General features: G+C 34.0%; 1 protein-coding gene across 1 annotated transcript in view; it reads left to right on the top strand.

Moving 5' to 3' along the window:
* The window catches only part of terfa (telomeric repeat binding factor a), a 60153-nt gene that overhangs the window by 23692 nt on the left and 15254 nt on the right, over positions 1-21207 (top strand). The window contains exons 6-10 of the mRNA XM_028809853.2: positions 1662-1798; positions 8508-8837; positions 9642-9743; positions 16810-16895; positions 20507-20562. Of these exons, the coding sequence (XP_028665686.1) occupies positions 1662-1798; positions 8508-8837; positions 9642-9743; positions 16810-16895; positions 20507-20562 (711 nt within the window). The remainder of the gene's footprint in view (positions 1-1661; positions 1799-8507; positions 8838-9641; positions 9744-16809; positions 16896-20506; positions 20563-21207) is intronic.

Below are 21207 nucleotides of genomic sequence, written 5' to 3' on the forward strand. Positions count from 1 at the left end.
TCCTGAGGTTTTAACAGATCAGCTGGACAGAACATGTCCAGATCTTGGGCAGTTCTCAAGTAATCACACCAGAGTAGGACCAACACATCAGAGTGGTCCATCTAAGAGATTGTGTCAGATCTGCCTCCCATATTGCTGCTGAAACTGTCTGCAGACACTATTCTTGTATTTGTGACAGGGCAATGAGAGAGTGGCTCTGTGGTCATGGCCTTAGAGCAATGTGAATTTCTGCTTCTGTTATCAAAACCATCCTAAGGAATGATGATTGCTGGTGCTGACTGACTTCTAACCTTAACTCCATACAGCACCTTTGTGATGTCCTGGATTACAACATCCTTAGATGTGACCATATGCCTTCCAGAGGCAAACAGCTTTGTCAGAAGTGGGGTGTCATTCCCCAATTGCAGGTTGATAGTCCATTTGAATCTGTTGTCCTGAGGTGGTAACACAAGGTACTGCAGATGTGTAAGATGACTTTTGTTAATGTTATTGCTTTGCTGTTGTTTATGTTGTTGCACTCTTTTGTTTTCCTATTACAGTAGAGTCTCGCTTATCCGACATAAACGGGCCGGCAGAACGTTGGATAAGCGAAAATGTCGTATAATGGGAGGTGTTAAGAAAAAGCCTATTAAACGTCAAACTATGTTATTTTACACATTGCGAACCTAATACAGTGGAACCTCGGTTCACAAACGTCTCTGAACACGTACAAATTGGGTTATGACCAAAAAGTTCGCCAAACTTTTGCCTCTATTCACGACCACACGCTAAGTATGCGAACAAGCCAGTTTCCCTTTCGGTTTGTGCACGCCGATGATTTCCGCACGTGTTCAGTCTCTCCCTGTGCAGACAGAGAGAGAGCGCAAGAGAGACACACACACACACGCACGCACGAGAGAGAGAGAGAGAGAGAGAGACAGATACACACGCCGGAGAGGGCTGGTCATATAAGCCACTGTAATCATGTTTTACAACAAAACAACAGAAAAATTTAACTGAAAAAATGAACTTAGCAACAAAAAATAGACTACACTCATGCTTGCAACTTGCAGTTCTTGTTGCCAATTGATGCATTTTTTTTTTTTTTGCGGTGGGACGTTGGATAAAACAAAATGTTGGATAAGCGAAGGTCGGATAAGCGAGACTCTACTGTAATTGTTATTTTGAATTGTTCTTTCAGCAATGAAAGGTTAAAATTTCAGTCCAACAATCAGTGTTTTCTTTTTTCCATCAGTATATTTCTTGATCCTTTGTTTTATATTGGTCTTTCCTTACAATACCTATCTAAGAGTAGTTTTTAAATAATTTCAAACCACTATTAGAAATTTGAAATTTAGTATAACCTAGGCATTCTTACCAGGTTCTTAATTGTATCTTTAACACTAAACCTTGATTTTATTAGAAAATCATTTTAAATAACATTGACAATTATAGTGGTCTGCCCATTATTGTATACAAATTAAACTATTGTTTACTGTAAGCAGAAATGTCAAAGAAAAGGAGTCATGCCCTTGTTTTAACTTTTTTTTTTGTAATTTTCATACTTGGAATAAAATTGTGGTAATCTTAATACATTATGTAGAATTGCATTTTTTATTTATTTTTTGTTTTGAAAACATTTTACAATGGTTTTTGGGTTAGAATTTACATTTTTTATACAGATTGCAAAAAATCATCTTGCCAAGCACTCTTCAGAAGAAAATAGTAATATAGATCAAGTAAATGAAACTGAAGAAAGGGTACAAGAAGAGGTAAATTGTTCATTGGCTGGAGAAAGTTCCTGCTCCCTTAATAAGAGGTAAGAATTAAACAAATTACTTACACTATCAGAGTAATCAAGTACTGTCTTTCACAATTTGGCAAACGTAGGAGCACCACAGAGCTGAACTCCTCCCACCACCAAATTACTTTATTCAGCTGTGCATATATATGCCTTAAGAAAATTAGTGCATAATGAAATTCTTTTGTGGCCAGTTTACACCTGAGGTTTGAAGCAGTTGTGCTAATTGTGGAATTTTTTTAGGCATCTTTTTAAATAGCTAATACAGTAATGGAGCTAAATTATGTGAATCTGTAGCTTTGTTTTGTCAATAATGAGATGGATACTCTTGCTCATTGGAGGACAATGTGTGAATTTTATGTGGTAGTTGGGACAGTTTTAACCTTAAGATGTTACAAAGAAACCGCCTTTGTCTAGCCACAGATTTTTAGTTAAGAGGAGAAAGAAAAATCTCTCCGTACAAGGTTGTTGGTGACCCAGTAGCGTCAGAAAACTAAAAGAGCTGCATACAAAAAGAAAAAAAATTAGTAAGTACTGTGAAAAACTTATAATTCTCCTGCAAATGCTGTAGAAGTAAAACTACAGTATATTCAGAAACTTAATTTAATGGTCTCTGTAAAAGCAAACTGGTCACAGGTAAGCAGATCAAGAATTAGAGAGCATCTCAGCTAGCTCCCCTTCTATTAGCAACATTAACAGAGAAGCTAGAGACAATAAAATTCTACCTCAAACTTTTCGTCAAGAATCAATCACTGTCTTTCCTAAACAAAATAAGGATGTATTACAGTGTGCATCATACAGATCAATTTCACTGCTGAGTAATGATATTAAAATACTCTCCAAAGTCCTAGCTTGAAGGATGGAGAAAGTGCTGCCTTCAGTAATATCACAAGATCAAACAGGATTTATTAAAGGCCGACATTTAGCGTCCAATCTTCGACGCCTGTTTAATGTAATATACTCACCCGCAAAGTCAAATATCCCAGAGATTTTATTATCCTTGGATGCAGAAAACGCATTTGATATGATTGACTACATTGGAGAAATTTGGGTTTGGGCCAAACATTTGTGCATGGATTAAACTACTGTATATCAATCCAGAAGCTTCATTTTGTATTAACAACATTAATTCAGACTACTTTAAACTAGAACATGGTACCAGACAAGGATGCCCCTTGTCACCACTACTTTTTGCAATCGCCATTGAGCCACTGGCAGTTCACTTTTGAAATGCATCACAGATAAAGGGGATTATCAGAGAAGGACTTGAACAGAAAATTTCTTTATATGCAGATGATATGGTACTGTATATATCAGACCCACAAAATACTGTGCCTACAGTCCTAACAGCACTAACAGAATTCCAAAAGATTTCTGGTCTCTGAATTAATTTGACTAAAAGTGTGCCCTTTCCAGTGAATTCTCAAGCACACAATATTAGATTAGACACCTTCCCCTTTATCATTGCAGATCAGTTCAAATATCTAGGGGTAAACATCACAAGTAAACATAAAGCTCTTTATCAGCAAAATTTTGCTGTCTGTATGGAAAAAATCAAGCAAGACTTGCATAGATGGTCAACCCTTCATCTCACTTTAGCTGGAAGAATTAACATTGTTAAGATGAATATCCTCCCTAAGCTTCTCTTTTTATTTCAAAATATTCCAATATACATCAATAAATCATTCTTTAAGAAATTAGATTCAACCATAACCACATTTGTTTGGAATTCAAAACCTCCACGTATCCAAAGAGCGACCCTACAAAGCTCAAAGGCAGAAGGTGGCATGGCGCTGCCTAACTTTCAGTTTTACTACTGGGCAGCAAACATACAACATATAAAAACCTGGACATTGACACAAATAGATGAACATATGTAGGCTTGGTCTGCGATAGAAATAGAATCCTGCAGTTCATCTTTATATTCCTTGCTTTGCGCCCCAATAAATACAAATTATCGTCAATATACTAATAACTCAATAGTGTTTCACTCACTCAGAATATAGAACCAATGTAGGAAACATTTTAAGACAGAGAATCTTTTATCGGTGGCACCACTGCACAAGAACCACCTTTTTCAACCATCGCAAACGTGCAGTTTTTAATGTCTGGAAAACATTTGGGTTAAATCACTTTGAGATCTATACATAGACAACGTGTTTGCATCCTTTGAACAATTACATTCTAAATTTAACTTTCCAGCAACACATTTCTTTCACTATCTTCAAATTAGAAACTTTGTTAAACAGAACCTGCCCAATTTCCGTCATCTCCCACCTCCCTGTATGCTAGAAAAAATACTCATCAGTTTAAAGGACTTAGACAGAATCTCTGCAATATATAAAACCATTTTACAGTCCCTTTCAAAGATCCAAGAGTACAATGGGAAAAGGATCTCTCCCTCAACATATCAGAAAAGGAGTGGAAGGTAGCAATGCAGAGAATTCACTTGAGCTCCATATGTGCAAAGCATACAATTATTCAAAAAAAATTATATATCGAGCACATCTGTCTCGCTTAAAATTATCCAAAATGTTTCCAGGGCAAGATTCAACCTGCGAACGCTGCAATCAAGTTCCAGCCTCACTGGGTCACATGTTCTGGGCCTGCATCAAACTAACATCATTGTGGTCCAAGATTTTTAAATGCCTTTCAGACAGCCTTGGTGTCACAATCCCTCCTAATCCACTAACAGCTGTGTTTGGTGTACTTCCAGAGGGGCTTAAAGTGGGGAAGGACAAACAAACTGTAATTGCCTTTACTACACTATTGGCACGTAGACTTAATCTTGCTCAACTGGAAGAATCCTAACTCTCCCCTTTTAAGTCAATGGATGACTGATGTTATATATTATCTGAAATTGGAAAAAATAAAATTCTCACTTAGAGAATCTGTGCAGAAAATTTTTCCAACCCTGGCAGGATCTAATCAATAACATTTTAGAATAAGCTTTTAAAGCACTGAGGAAGCAGATTCTCTGCCTTTTTTTGTCTTCTCCATTTATCTATATTAACTTATTACTCTATTTATTTGCTTATTTTTAAATAAGGATTAAATTCTATTCTGCTGGCCATGCTCTCTTTCTCGGGGTGGGATTGATTTGTTTTCAATCCTATTCTTGTAAAATTGATGTATTTGTATGGAATGTTGTGTGATTTCAATAAAATCAATAAAAATTACAAAAAAAAAAAAAAAAAAAAGAATTAGAGAGCACCCGTCAGAAAAACATTTGGAAGTATTTCTGACATTTGCCTTCACTCCCATTACTTGTATTTTATGTTGTTGTTTCTTCAAATTGTGTATTCATGTTACTTTGTAAATATCACACATTTTTTTATGCATATATTTCTACATATTACTTTATTACAGGATATTAAAGATAAATATCAATAAAGTGGTCTTGTGACAATTTTTTATTATTTATTCTGTGTTAGTGTGTCAGACACCAAAAACTGTTTTACATCACAATAAAATCAGACCACATGGTTAATAATCTTACATCCCTGTTAAAAGTTTAAAGGGTCTAGTTCCTACTCTGTTGTTTTTCATCCTAATTGTGTGTTCATGCTATACTTGTGCATTTGTGGTCATTCTGTTTGGTCTTTGTTGGTTTTATTTTTCACCTATTTTTTTTTTACTCTTAATTTATTATGTTCTACTCCTGTGTATTAATTTGCTATGTAGCTCATTGTTGGGCCACTTTTAATTGTTATAAATGTGTAATACATAAGTTTGCCTTGACTTGATTACTTCACTGAAATGTACCAAACCAAGATATATTCAGAACTCTGCATTTTTGAAGAAATGTTTATTCCCATGGTGTCAGTCCAAATATTTATGAAATGGAACATTGTAAGTAATTGGAAAATTAGCAGCAGTGCCCAAGCACACACAATATGACTTCCTCTACTGTATTCACTTTTTAATACAGGCTGAGCAACAGAGAAAGTTTTGTTAAAATACTTACTTTACTTTTACTTATTTCTTTTGCCACTTATCTGTAATGCTTTCAAACATATTTTGGACTGCTATTTGTCATATCTTTCTGAAGACTTTACACCCCCGGCACTCATTTTATGAGTTGCACAAAGGCTAGCAGAAGCAGGCTTAAGGCTGAATCCAACCCTGTACTGGGTACTTGTCCATCGTAGAGCATACTCACTAAGATGCCTATACCATGTCTATAGTCACTCCCTAGTGTATGGACCGTGGGAGAAAGCTGGAAGAACAGTGGAAGATCGCAGTAAAAAAAAAAATAAAAAAGCAGTATATTGCATTTAATCTCCACTCAGGAGATGGCATAATGGGATTATTTTCATGTTGGTAATTTTTGTATTACTATTGGAAGTAGTATTGATGATAAATAGAAATAATACAGTACTTTTACTGCAGTGCTAGTGAACATTTCTTACCCAAGGTACTTTACCATTTATGATATTTCATTAATTTAATTTTCAGAATATCAAACCATACTAAAATACTATTTCAAAGGCAGGAAATTGAAAAACAATCAAGCGCTAATGAAGTTTGAAAAAAAAAAAAAAACTATCTTCAACTCAGTCATTGGAGCATGGTTACTATTTTTAAGATGCCACTGCACATTTAAAATGAAGAGTTTAGGGATTTATACAGCATCATATGTTATCTTGAGTTGGAATAGTTTTGGCACTTTGTGAAAATGAAACTGGAACCCCTCTTTGTCAAAAGATGCTCAGTTCTCGGGTGCATGTCTATGCACTCTCAATTTAATACCCTATATGGTTCAAGTGAAATTTAGTTTAAAACAAAAAAAAAAGCAATATTTGCCCCTGTTGACTATCTTGATCTTGGAGAGTCAAAGTATGTGTTTTGTCATATTTTTAATTAGAATCCATTCAGATAGTTGTTCAGACATTCTCAGCACATAAAAATAAGTACCATTGTCATCCTTTTTCTCTTTCTAAATTTATATATGAACAAAAGGTTACATTTGCACCAGTGTATTTATCATAAGGCAGTTATTGATTTACAAGGAGGGTTGCAATAAATCGCAATGGGATAAAATTAATTATGAAAAAAACAGATTTTTAACATTTACGTACTTACATTTACACAGTGCATAGAAGTTTTGATTTTCATTTTGATCAAAAGCAATAGATAAAGTAATACTGTATAATAGTAAAATTGAAAGTTATATATTTACTTACAGCACTAAAAAACAAGCTACAAGGGGGCTGACCACAAAATCAAAATAAAGAGAGAATTTGCATGCATAAAGCGTAAGGGAAATGTAGGTTGCATGCTTTTGACCTGGCTTATGTAAAGCTGAAAGTGTCCTAAGATCTTTATGTAACATTGCACAACCCCTTTTTAGTAAGTAATAAATGTGCTTGACAGTAAAGGGCCATATCTTAATAGTAAAATATTAAGAATAAATAAAGAAACCTTGCGGTGGGTTGGCGCCCTGCCCGGGATTGGTTCCTGCCTTGCGCCCTGTGTTGGCTGGGATTGGCTCCAGCAGACCAACGTAACCCTGCAGTTAGGTTATAGCAGGTTGGATAATGGATGGATGGATGGATAAAGAAACCTGTACCAAATTTATAACTGCAAATGAGGTAATGAAGAATTTGTTACATCTCATTGGGTAATGGTAGGACACCATAAATTGTGTAAAATTTGAAAATTGGAAAATATAATAGGCAATATTGCACATTTTATTTTTCTTTCCAGACAAAAATTTTTGGACATCAGTAGTGTTCAGTTTTGATGACTGCTGACACTTATTTGTTTTATTTTATGTAGACATCTATGCATTTAAAAAAATAGAACAAAAAGTTGAAAAAAGGGCAGGATAGTTGCAAACCACTTATTAAGGAACTGATAACACTACAAACAGGCCTGTGGCGGTTTGTCTGTTCTGTTTAAAAATATTTGCAAAGAAAACCCATGTAATTTCTTTCCAGAAAAACATGGAGGAACAACTATAAGCTTACTTGCTTGTGTGCTTTCTGCTCTGTTTAATTAGCAATTCGGAAAAATATCATTACTTGTCACAGTGGTCTTCTAAATATTTCTTTAAAAAGGTAACTTGTCTTTTTTTCTATATTTAATGAAAGAGACTTATTTGTTTATAACAATTATGTATATTAAATGTATTTCTCTTCAGAGACATTAATAGTAAAGTCTGTATTAATTTCTTTATATTTTCAATATTGCCGTAGGAAAGGTGCCATGTAAAATGATTTACCTTTTAAGAGCATTTGCTATATAAGATAACATTCAAAGAATTATTGCAATGTTTAATTACCATGGCAGAGTTTAGTATTAATGATCCCTGTGAAAGTTACTATACTGTATATAATAGTGATTATAATATTTGTGTTTTGGTTCTTTGCACAATTGTTTTAATTAGTACTAATGATGAGAGGTGCTACACAAAATAATACTGGCAAATAAAATAACAATTGCCTTGTTTGTTTTATTTTGATAATATCTTCAATGCAAAGCACTATAAAAAGTTTAATTGAAATGTTTAAATTTCTTTTTGTTCTTGTAGGCAAAATGGAAGGTGCTGTATAAAACGAGTCGTATTGCTGTTGATTCTTTGCTTTAATCGTTGATTTTTATTGTAATCTTTGAAACTTGTATTTCAACTTTGTAAATTTATAGTTTTCTGTACATTTCAAAAAATTGTAATCTTCAGTACATTTGACATTATAAGCTTTTGCTTTTATTCACTTTTCTAAAGGGAATCTTCAAAGTGGACTACATTTGGACGCTCGGCTCTCAAAGTTGCTTTCTGTACCTTGTCTAAGATGAAACAGGCAACAATACAATTTTCACGTCTTGAAGAGACAGACCTTGAGCCTTCATCTGGAGAGATCCTAGTTAACAGAAATTCTGGCAGTGTACCAAACGGTACAAACGTACAAACGGTATCACGGCTTGTCATAGAACCGGATAGCCAAACGGAGAATGAAAGTGTCGAAAGCCAGTCTGAGCTCCAGGAAGTAAATCAAAAAAGCAGTACACCTCCACATTCTGAACCAACACAGAAACTCTTCACTCGTCAAAAAAGGTAGAATGTTATTTTTTTTTTCCAGACAACAGTTGATATTAAAAAATAAAAGTTTTGAAATAATTACAAGTAATAACAGTAACCACCCCATTTTATTTTATGTTTTATTTGCTATTTCTTTTTCTACAGTGGAGCCTCATTGGGAGCACTTCAGATTTATTAGCATGTAAAACCTTATGCAAATGCAGTGTGAGACAAGTTACATTACTGTATAGGAATCAGAGTATTTTAATACAAGAAAAGCAGGGTGGAACAAGACCCAGCAATCTATTGACAAGCAAGTCAAAACCACAGATGTCTGCATAAAAATATATTCTTCCATTTGAACTTCCTCTAGTATTTTATATATGGCATTTTAATTATAATTGCAGTTCAGTAACATGCATTCTTCGGTTATTTTAGAAGATCACACGTGACACAAAGTAATTGGCAAATTTGAAGGGCATAACTCTAATGATCTCATTCTGTTTGATGTAGACATGAAGTAGAATCGTGAGGGAAACAGGTGAAATACATGACACAATCATTTAAAAATAGATAACAAAACAAAATGCATTTATTTGCATGAATGTCAAAATATACTAGAAAATAGTGGCGTTTTGTCCATTGTCACATTGTGTTTAATTGAAGTAAGATTATAATTAAAGTCAATTATTATTTTAAAATAAGTCCGGTAGAACACTTACTGGTGTCTTCAAAAACCAGTAACAAAACTAGATAATTTTGAACCAGAGTTGAGAACACTATCAAGAAACTAGAAATTTTTACTGCAACTCATATCATTGACATTCTTTTCTTTTTTAGGAGTCATCCCCCTATAGTGAGCAACTCATCTGAAGATTCTGATGAATCTATCGAATGTCTTAATTTTACTGTCCAAAAACCCATTAAAAGGGAAAGCAAGAGGCAAGTCTTATTGTGTGTACTGATATGATTATAGTTGCATAACTAGTTGTAGTATTACTGTGTGGAAAAAATATACTTGTATGGAAAGTTCACAAGTAAAAACTAAGTTCAGAGCAAAATGCTCAAAAGTACAATTAAGTTCCTTTTTAAAAAAATGTAATTAAATTGCTAAAATATATAGAATATAGCAGTAAAATGTTTTATTTATAAAAAGATATGATGCTATCACAGGGTAGATAAATGTTTAAACTACGAACAATTGGAAAAATAAAATTTTAGAGTTGTACAAAACGTCTTTTTTTCAAGGAACAAGTAATGGGTTAACAACTTACAGCTTTTCTACAGCAGTGAAAGTTAATTATGCCTTGAAAGTTAATGCAGTTCTTTCAGGTGTAACAACTTTTGTTGATTACTTACAAACCCTCTGTCTCTATAAAAGCAATGTTGAAACAAACTTGAATACAACCTTTGAACATTGTCTGTACAATAATTGCACTGCAGAAAGTTAGTATATTGCTGTCATAATGGTGAGAAAAAAAATTAACAAGAACAGATAGGCAGACCATTCAAAATGTGTAGGTCATTCCTTTGGAGAAATTACAGAGAAGGTCAGTGCATTAGTGAGAACAGATTCCATAAACCATCAAAAGGATCTTAGAATCTAGAGAAAACTCTGACAGGAACAGGTCTGGCAGACCGAAAGCCACAATAGAATCAGAAAACAAGTTTCTGAGAGTTGAACAGTTTGTATGATGGACGCGTCATGGACAACTCCTTCAAGCACTGGCTAGTAGTTAAAGTAAGCAAGTCGCACTTTCTGTACTTTAATATCAGAGTACATTGAGACATTAGACTGCATACATTTCAATAAAAATGGAAAATGGGGCTGTTCTAAAACCTTTGATTATTTTAGCATTGACTTTGTTACTGCCATTTAACCTGTCAAACCTACAGCTCGAAATTTTCTTTTTGCTATTTAAATTGAGACTTGTTTACCATAGATTTATTTTTTTATATTTCCGTATAATTTTAAAAAGTAAAACATCCTGGTTCCAGGTGATACATTCCTGTATTTATGATCTAAAGCAAGAAACATTTGGCGCAGTATGGCTGAAACTGATGCTTGTTCTTGGAGTGCTTTGGGGGGTTTTTTTTTGTGTACATTTTTGTCAAAAGTGGTCCTTCTTTCTTTATATTACTGTGTATATAGTGCTGTTATACTTCAGTCACCAGTTACAAAATGCCAAAAAAATGAAAAGGGCCTGAAGCAGATATTTGGGCAACTGACATGGTCAGTAATTAGTAACACCCCATTTGGCAAATATCACAGCTTATAAAAACTTTTTATAGCCAGCTAAGAGTCTTTCAAGTCATTAATTCTTGCAAAAGGCTTCTAATTCTGCAAGATTCTTACGCTGTCTTGCATGCACTACTCTTTTGCACTCATGCACTACTCAGATTACTCACAGATTTTCAATGATGTTTAGGTTGAGGGACTATGAGGGTCATGGCAAAACCGTCAGCTTGTGCCTGTTGAGGTATTCCATTTTAGATTTTGAAATGTGTTTCAGATCATTATCTTGCATTAGGACCGATCCTCTTTTTAATTTAAACTTTTTCACAGATGGTGTGATGTTTGCTTTCATAATTGGCTAATGTTTATCTGACTCACTTTCTTCACTCTACCAATGACATGTTCCCTGTGCCTTTGGCTGCAACACAAGCACAAAGCATTATCGATCCACTCCCATGCTTAACAGTTGGAGAAGTGTTCTTTTTGTGGAATTCGGCACCCTTTTTTTCTCCAGATCTTTGCACATTGTGGCCAACAAGTTTTATTTTGACATAATTAGTCCATGAAACTAGTTTCCAAAATGAGTCAGACTTGTTTTAGATGGTCATTTGCAAACTTCAGGCACTGAGTTTTGTGGCTTGGATGCAGGAAAGATTTTCTTCTACTGACTCTACAATGAAGGTAATATTTTTTCAGGTGTCACTGCTCAGTAGAACAGTTCACCACCACTCCAGAGTCTGCTCTGTCTTCCTTAAGGTCTTTTGCAGTCAAATGGGAGTTTTTATTTGCCTTTCTATGAAGCAGTTCTTTCAGAAAGTTTTCTTGGTCTTCCAGACCTCAACTTGACCTCCACCATTCTTGTCAATTACCATTTTTTAAGAACATTATGAACTGATGACACAATTACTTGAAAATGCTTTGCTTTCTTCTTGTAGCCTTCTCCTGTTTTGTGAGCATCAATTATTTTATTTTTCAGAGTGCTAGGCAACTGCTTAGATGAGACCATTGCTGCTGATTGTTATGACAAAGTTTGAGGTGTCAGTTTATGCAGCTTTACAATTTGCAACATCTTGGGTTTCCTAACAATGACTGTGAACAAACCATAGCCCTTACAAGCTAATTAAGGTCTGAGACTTTGATAAAAGTTATGAGACCTCAAATATCTTGGGGTGCCCAAACCTTTGCATGGCACTCCTTTCTTTTTTAACTTACAGTTGTACAGAGCAAAAACAATACACTAATCTTGTATAAAAAGCTGTATACCTTTTGGTGATCAGTTCATCTTATCTCACTTAACTATTCACAGTAACAGATGTTTTAATCAAAGGTGTTCAAACTTTTGCATGCCACTGTATATATAATGCAACTTTGAATTGACTCACTCAGACATCAATAAAAACATTATTTTGAGGACATTTTGATATTCAGTCAATCCTCAAAATTCGCACATTCAGCTTTCATGATTTTAAGCATTTGTGTGATTCTTGTTTGTAACCTCTTTTACTTTTGTGTTGTCAATCTCACACTTTTGAGGGCTTTACAGCTATGATCAGTAGAGAGAAAACAAAAAGGAGGCCTAGGTTTGGGGAGCGGTAATAACTTTTTTCTCTCTCTTTTTTTTTTTTTAATTAATTAATTTATTTTTAAGAGAATGGAAATTGGGTCTTAAAACTGATCCATAGGGAAAGGCGTCCTTTAGTACAGGTATCGGTACAAACCCTGATTGTGAAATGTCATGTTTGATATTTTTGCCAGGGGTCTGGGGTACTGAATTGGATAAACCTGTCTTGTTCACCTACTGTTGTAGAATAAAGAGCTTTTGTATCGCATTTATGTCCCCAAAGCTTAGTCCAAGTCCTTTAGGCTTTGAACCCAAGCATGCTTAGTGAGAAACCACAGCAACTGTCTGTTGCAAGTTTGGTGTTAACGAATCTACCAGCTGGCTAGATAAATCAAAGCTACTGATACTATCATCGATCGTAGTTTCAAGAATAAACATCAACTCGTCACTGCTGTAAGGATCTCAAACGGCACACAAAGCAGATGTCAGTGACTAATTATTTCAGGTGTGTGCTTCCTTCTCCATCGTCATCTGCCAGCCATGAATTACGGAGTGTCACAGGTGGTGTTGAGATCTCGCTAGTCTTTGCATTCACCAACTCACCAACTACAGTTTTTCTTTTGCTTTTTTTTTTTTTTTTTAAATATGTGATCACAAAAAGTGATAAAATTCTAGGCAGTGACTAGGAAGAAAAAATGTTTTTTGCATGTTACCAATTGTATTTTGTTTACTTAATTGTATGAGTTATTTCATGATTACTGTGTTGTGAAAGTGCGTATTATCCAAAAATAGTGTTAAATTATAAAGAATTCCATTAAGAAAAGTATATTTTGAGAAAGATTAGTTTTTGACAGTCACTGGAACCGAACTCCCTATTTCCTATAGGTTCAATGTATGTGTCATCAAATTTCACATTGTTTCCTAAGAGTGTAACCCCTGTGAAAGTATTAATATTAAGGGGCAAATGCCTCACAATAGACAAACTACACTGCCTGGCCAAAAAAAAAAGTCGCCACCAAAAAAAAGGTCACAAACTGTAATATTTCGTTGGACCGCCTTTAGCTTTGATTACGGCACGCATTCGCTTTGGCATTGTTTTAGTAAGCTTCTGCAATGTCACAAGATTTAGTTCCATCCAGTGTTGCATTAATTTCTCACCAAGATCTTGCATTGATGATGGTAGAGTCTGACCGCCTCTCTTCTTACCCTGATGCGCCCATCACTCTGGAACAGGGTAAATCTGGACTCATCAGACCACATGACCTTCTTCCATTGCTCCAGAGTCCAATCTTTATGCTCCCTAGCAAATTGAAGCCTTTTTTTCCGGTTTGCCTCACTGATTAGTGGTTTTCTTATGGCTGCACAGCTGTTCAGTCCCAATGCCATGAGTTCCCTTTGCATTGTGCGTTTGGAAATGCTCTTACTTTCACTATTAAACATAGACCTGAGTTCTACTGTTGTTTTTCTTCGATTTGATTTCACCAAACATTTAAGTGATCGCCGATCACGATCATTCAGGATTTTTTTCCGGCCACATTTCTTCCTCGAAGACGATGGGTCCCCACTATCCTTCCAGTTTTTAACAATGCGTTGGACAGTTCTTAACCCAATTTTAGTAGTTTCTGCAATCTCCTTAGATGTTTTCTCTGCTTGATGCATGCCAGTGATTTGACCTTTCTCAAACAGACTAACATCTTTTCCATGACCACGAGATGTGTCTTTCGACATGGTTGTTTAAGAAATGAGAAGCAACTCATTGCACCAGTTGGGGTTAAATAACGTGTTGCCAGCTGAAAGATAATCGCCCATGCAGTAATTATCCAATAGGAGGCTCGTACCTATTTGCTTAGTTAAATCCAGGTGGCGACTTTTTTTTTGGCCAGGCAGTGTATATACCCCAAACTCTCAAAAACACTTTGACAGATTTGATTGAAATTTAGTGATGTTATAGGAAAAGGAGAATTGACTGAGCTGTATTATTTTTTTTTTCCAAAGGTTTTTTTATTTGTTGATATTTATTAATATTGTTTTAACTTACATACTTTGTTCTGCAAGTGTGCTTAATGTATAGAATTGACGGGCCAAACACCAGTACTAACCAATAGGGTAGATGAACAACTAAAGAGGAGGCAGTGTCCTGTACAGGGACCCTTCAGGTCATAATACATAAGTAAGGTGCATTTAGCACATACACTACTTCCAAAATGCTCATAAGTTATATTAATGTACATTAATTTTGCACATTTAGCAGTAGTTTTCTGTGTAAGAATGTGGGAACTTGCAAAGTTTTTGGTCTCACATTTTGAGCAGTGAATTCATTTCAAAAGCAACCAACAAAGGACTGTGACGACAAGTGCACACACCTGTCTGTCACTCTCACACGGCTTCTAAAAATTGGCCATCTGTGTCACACGGATGGCTATAGGCAACAGCTGCATTTGTATTACAAGTGATTTTAAATTTACTCGTATTCGGCTGAGCAAATATTTTAAATACCAACTGACAAAAATACAGTACCTGTACACTTCAACTGTTGTGATTCTAATCAGCAATAATCAACATTTTCATTTTAGAAAGTTTTTGTTCCAGTGGCTGACCTATTTGTTGTTTTTTTTTTTGTGTGTTTTTTTTTCCTCCCCACCATATATGGTGGTGCTTTGCAGATTATACTTGCTTATGTCAGCATGATTACAAAACCTTTCACCTCCTACTGTACTATAAGTTTTTTTCTTTTTATTCTACTCAGTTTTTTGCATTCTCATATAATCGTTTTTCATTGATAACTAAAGACTACATTGCTAACTGATATTTAAATATGGTTAGGATTACATTTTTACTATGCATTTGTTAGGAGTATACAGTAATTACATTTTGAACTTTAAGTGCCATCTACGGTACACTGTTTCAGTTTATAAGTGTGTTTGTATATTAAGTATATGCCATTACTATGCCTTTTGGCACATTTTTATTGCTGTATGTATTCTGCTTTTGCTTTTCAACAAGTGCTTGTATATTTGAAGACATTTACTAATTTATTTCTAAAGTGACTCAGTTGAACTTTTTACTTTTTTACTTTTACTTAAGTAAATATTTGCCTAAAAATTCTACTTCTATATATTTTTTTACTCTTCTCTGTTGTGCATTACTATAAGTATTCCTTCCCATTAGTGAGGGCTGTTATGTATTCAACTGTGGCAAAACTAGTTTGCTTTATTTGTAACTGAAAACACAGAAGTCATTAGGTGAAACTTAAATAAAAATCTTATAAAAAGATAAATTTGGGGTTTTATATGCTTGTTTGTGTTTACAGAATGGTAATAACTTGAGACACACCTGTATTTAGTGGCTTTGTTATATCCATTGTCTCCTTTTAATATCTGGATATTATTGCTATATCTTCATTTGGAAATTGCAGTTTTTTTGCTTAGTGGCCATTAGTGAGTCAATTACTACAGCAGTATGGTTTGTTGAGGTTGCTGTTATAATCTGCCAGTTCTCATTTCATTTTCACCTCTCTTTGCTGTGTTCCTTAGCAGATGTCAACTTAGTGCATTAAGCAAGAAAAACACTTGAATTTTATCAATTCAGCTCATACAGATAAATGTTATATATCATTTACAGCTGTTCACGCTTCTTGATGAATGTTTTAAATATGTATTTTTGTTTGTTTTCTGTTAATGAGGAGTCAAGCAAAATGACACCTATAATCAATTAAGCCTTGTCTGAAGAAGGGGCCGGAGTTGCCTGGAAAGCTTGCATATTGTAATCTTTTAGTGAGCCAATAATAAGTGTCATTTTGCTTTACTTCTCATTACATTCATAATGGGTAACATGGTACAACACCCTTGTTTTCTTTTATTAAGTAATTCATTTGTTTAATTTACCTTAACTAATTTGAAAATAGGAATTTAAGGTAACGTAAAAACAGAATAAAAATTTGAATTCTAGATATTTCAAAGAATATTGTTTCGTAACGTGTAAAACCACTGAATGTTTTTACCTTAAGTTTTCATGTATAATCCTGTTACATCAGTAATTGTTTATAATCATTATTATTAGTTAAGTAGTATTTCATTTGCTAAAACATTTCTCCTAATCCAGTAATTTATTTTTATAAATATTCTTGTTTGGGAACATAAGTATATAACTAGGAACATAAATAATATGCTAGGATTAAAATACAATTCTTAATCAGATTATTTCCTCTTTAGTAGATGGAAGCGATCCTGTCCAGAAGGGAGAGAACATTGGAGTGATGAAGACTCTTTGTTTAGTGTTAAGACAAGATCTAGTAAAGGTTCTTGCTTTTATTCTTGCATACTTTGTTTTCATTATATTGATGGCTAAAATTAACTCTAATTGTCTTAACTTTCTTCACCAATCATGCATTTTTACATGCAATTATGTTACTTCATGGGTGAGTTTTGCTTTTTATAATTTATTGGCACTGATGAGTTGTGTTGGCAGTACAAAAGATTTCATTGATGATCAGCAAAGGGTGGCATTTTTTCAAATACAGTACTTGAATTACATTTAAGCTCTTCTCCACTTGTGAATTTGCTGGAAGAGGATCATACTAAAATATGTAGGATCCTGTTTGACAAAATTACAAAAAGTAAGAATAAAAATGTGTATATATACATATTTTTTATTGTTTTAAAATCATGATTTCATTGGATCAATTACCAATATTTCTTGAATCCAGTTTATAATATTAACTGTTACAAATGCACTATAAATTCGGAATGCACTGTTGCCATTTGTTGACAGCCAATATAAAGTACTGAATAGGTTCTTTAATTTAAAAAAAAGTAATGTTAGTAATGTCACATTTTCAACTGTAAATATATATATTTAACATTTTTTGTGTCTCTGCTCCATCTATAAAGTATATGCTCATGACTCATACACTTCATTTAAATACGCATATGAAAACTGCAGCTTTAAAAAAGCTGACACTTGAAAGCACAGACCTTTACATAAACAGGAATCTCAGCATGCACATAGTGACTTAATCAAAGAGCAAGCACTCTGACATTTTCTCCAACTTAATTGGCATCATCCACTGTTAGAAACTGTTAGATTTACGGTATTTTGACAAAATATGACTTATTTTTTGTGAAATTACGTCAATAGTGTTAAACAAGCATAGACATTGACAACAAGCAGGTAGGCTCTTCTATAGTCTTTACATGCTTTACAAAAGGGAAAAAAGACTATGTGCTTTACAAAAGGGAAAACAATAAATATATTAGAGGCTGCATTGTGATTTTAAATACTTCTTCCTCATTACCATAATGAGGATATAAGCAAACCTCTCAGAAATATGAGTATGCTTAATCTAGAAGTGGAAAGTTTTCTGTTGTTTAAATTGAAACTTGAATTATATTTTGCAGTTCTGAATTTTTTTTTTATATGAAAAACTTCCAAACGGTGGAAAGGTTTATTTGGTGATATAGCATATCTAAGGTGCAGCTGGCAGTGAGTCAAAGGTGGTATAATCATTTTTTATATTGGAGTTTACAGCATCAAAGGATGATGTGTACAAAACTCAGGGCAGCAGCAAATCAGTGCATATATATGTTATTTCTGAAATGTAAGTACACTCAAAAATTGAAATACTTGTCAGTCTCTCCTCAATGGGAATTGGCAGAGTTAAATTTTGTGATTAAGAAAATGTATCCTCATTTTTTTGTCAGAATTTTTTTTTTGTTTTCAGCACAACACATAGTGGTCACTCTGTTATTAGAGGCATCTCTGCGTAGAAATTGGATGTAGCCCAAGCCCGATTAGGCAGATTTAACTGGTACTGAACGGCCTGACTCACATAAAGTGTGTCCTCGTTTCTGTGGTAAACAATCGTCTCAAGTTTTTCCACTACATACAGTTCTTTCCATCTTGTAAACTGATAAAACAACCAAGTTGAACCTATATAAGATATATCCTGTGTCTGCTACTAACAACTCGGTTTTCTCTGAGTTTAAAAGAAGAAAACTTGTGGTTATCCAAGACCTAATGATTTTAAGACCATCAATAAACTTCACTAAATGAGCTAGTTTACTGGGTTTTACTAATAATTAAAGTTATGTATCAACTGTATATCAGTGATAGTTAATGCCATGTAGAATAATAATATAAAGTGGTAAGGTAATATCCTGAAGTATTAAAGTTTCAAGTTTAATGAGCACTTAAGGCACACCAAAACATTGAATACTTTGAATTTTGCCATTAAACAGCTATCGATAAGCACTTAAGAAGCTGTGATAGCTTAACTTAAGATATGTACTTGAATTTATTATTTGTCTGAAGTAGGCTTCCATATTACAAGTAAAAGTTCCTTGAACAGTTTTAATGATGGAGGATCTTCTTAAAAGGAAGAGGAATAGATGAGTTTAACTAGATCACTGTAAAATGTGTAAGCTGATTTTAACTAGATAACTGTAAAATATGGAACTAAGTCTTTTACCATTAGGCATTTCTGTAGGTTTTTGATGCATAATTTTTAATGTATTTGTTCTAATATTGGCATGGTTATCCTGAAAGAAACTGAGAAAGGACTATTATAGAATGTTAATATCAAGTTTACTCTGTTGCTTTGAAGAGGTCTCTCATGTCATTCATGTTCATTTTGACAAGGAACTGAATGAATAAGTTGTAGGAATTGTTTTTTAGTAGTGCATGCAGGTTAACGACATATCCTAAAATATACAGACAATGGGTAAGTCATGGGCAGGGTAAATGTACTTATTAAATGATTAGACAAGGCAGGGTTATGAATGCAAGCAAGAAAGAAACTTAAAGACTTGCATTTTATAAACTGGATGATGATCTATAGTATAATTAGTATAATTATAATGGTGAGTATTTTCACTTATGTCCAATATAGCAATAGCCCCTATGATGCTCTTAGATATTGATGAAAAAGGATACTTCTCACCCAGGAAGTGTATATTAAAAATACTAATATATTTTATCAGTATTTACAGCTACATTAGCAAGGAAACCAGCAAAATCTCTAATGATGTGATCTATAAATATCAAAGTGTTTTGCTACAAGGTTGAGAAGAAGGTAAAGTATCCTTTTTGATACTGAGTGGATTTACTATTTTAATGGTTACATTTTTAAGATTCATGTTTGGTTAGAGATAACAACAAAAGAAATGCTGAACACATCACAAAAGTACCAAAACATCATCAAGTTATGGGTGTATCAAATATTTTATGTTTTCATACAACCTCATGGAGCTTCAGAAAATCGGATGTGCTCCACTGGGTTTATAGAAAACCAGTATAGCTTCATACTGTTCACATTATTAACAAATACTGATATCCTTTAACAAGTTATCTAATCTGTGATTAGAGTAAACCTAGTGCTGTAACACTTTGAAATATGAGATAATAATCCCCTTTCATAGATATCTGTTGTGAAAATGCTGTTAAATGTTACAACTCTCAAATGTGGTGGCAGAGGCAGTAGTCACTGAAATCCTTTAATAGAATTTTCTCAAGTGTAAAAAATGTAAAAGATGCCAGTATCATGCTTGTATTACTGTTGAATTAGAGGTAACCTATGATTATCCACATGAAGTAAATGAGGCATTCATCCAGAATTAAACGAACCTACTCTTTTTATACTTCTATAATTTCAAAAAACGTTTTATTAAAATGCTGCATGTTTGGAAGAATTTGATGAAGCAGAATCATGTCTAAGAAATTTAATATTTGTAGTGGGTTTTATTGTGGTCCTATCAGCCTGAACATTAAATCCGTTCAAATTACCAGTTACTGAACAAGACTTTGTACATATTCACTCCTAGGTGAATTTTATATTAATTTTTATTTCTTCATTTGGTATTGTATTTTCTGAATCAAGTCTCTGATTATCTACATATGTATTTTTTCTTTTAGCTAACAACCGTTTAGGCTCTGATACAGACAGTATCTATGGTCATGGATCTAGAAAGGTAATACATATTATTCTTTGTTTTCTTTTTCAGCGTAAAGATCTTGCAAAGTTCCTAATGTATATAGTTATTATGTTTGTACTAAGTAACAAATCATAAACTAACACTATTGTGTTTATTTGCCATCATTCCTGTGAAGACCTGAATTTTTGCATAACAGTAACCTCAGTACAGAAATGCTTTCAAGTCTGTTCTCTATAAAGAAACATAATCCAAGAGGATACACCGTAGTGTAAATTTCCATCCATTTATTCTGACCTTCTAAGCAATCTCTCAGATTAGCCACTATTTAATAGAGAAATATTTAAGTAGTCCTGTACATATTTGTAAAACAAACATTTATGGAACATAATTGCACGGTTTTTAACATTGTGGGTTTCTAGTTGTATTCACAATTTAGTTCACTTCAGAAATTAGGTCATTCTATATCATCACCTCCATAGTAAATAGTCATTTTTCTTTTCTTTGTGAGGTGTTTCACATTGGCAACATGACAGAAACTTTTGGCTTCTCCTCATGAAATCCCCGGTGTTCCTGGACTCACAGGTGGCACAGTGGTAGTGCTGCTGCTTTGCAGTAAGGAGACTGTGGAAGATTGTGGGTTCGCTTCCCAGTTCCTCCCTGTGTGGATAGCGCTTTGAGTAC

Source organism: Erpetoichthys calabaricus, chromosome 9 (assembly GCF_900747795.2).
Source record: "Erpetoichthys calabaricus chromosome 9, fErpCal1.3, whole genome shotgun sequence".
Taxonomy (NCBI): domain Eukaryota; kingdom Metazoa; phylum Chordata; class Cladistia; order Polypteriformes; family Polypteridae; genus Erpetoichthys; species Erpetoichthys calabaricus.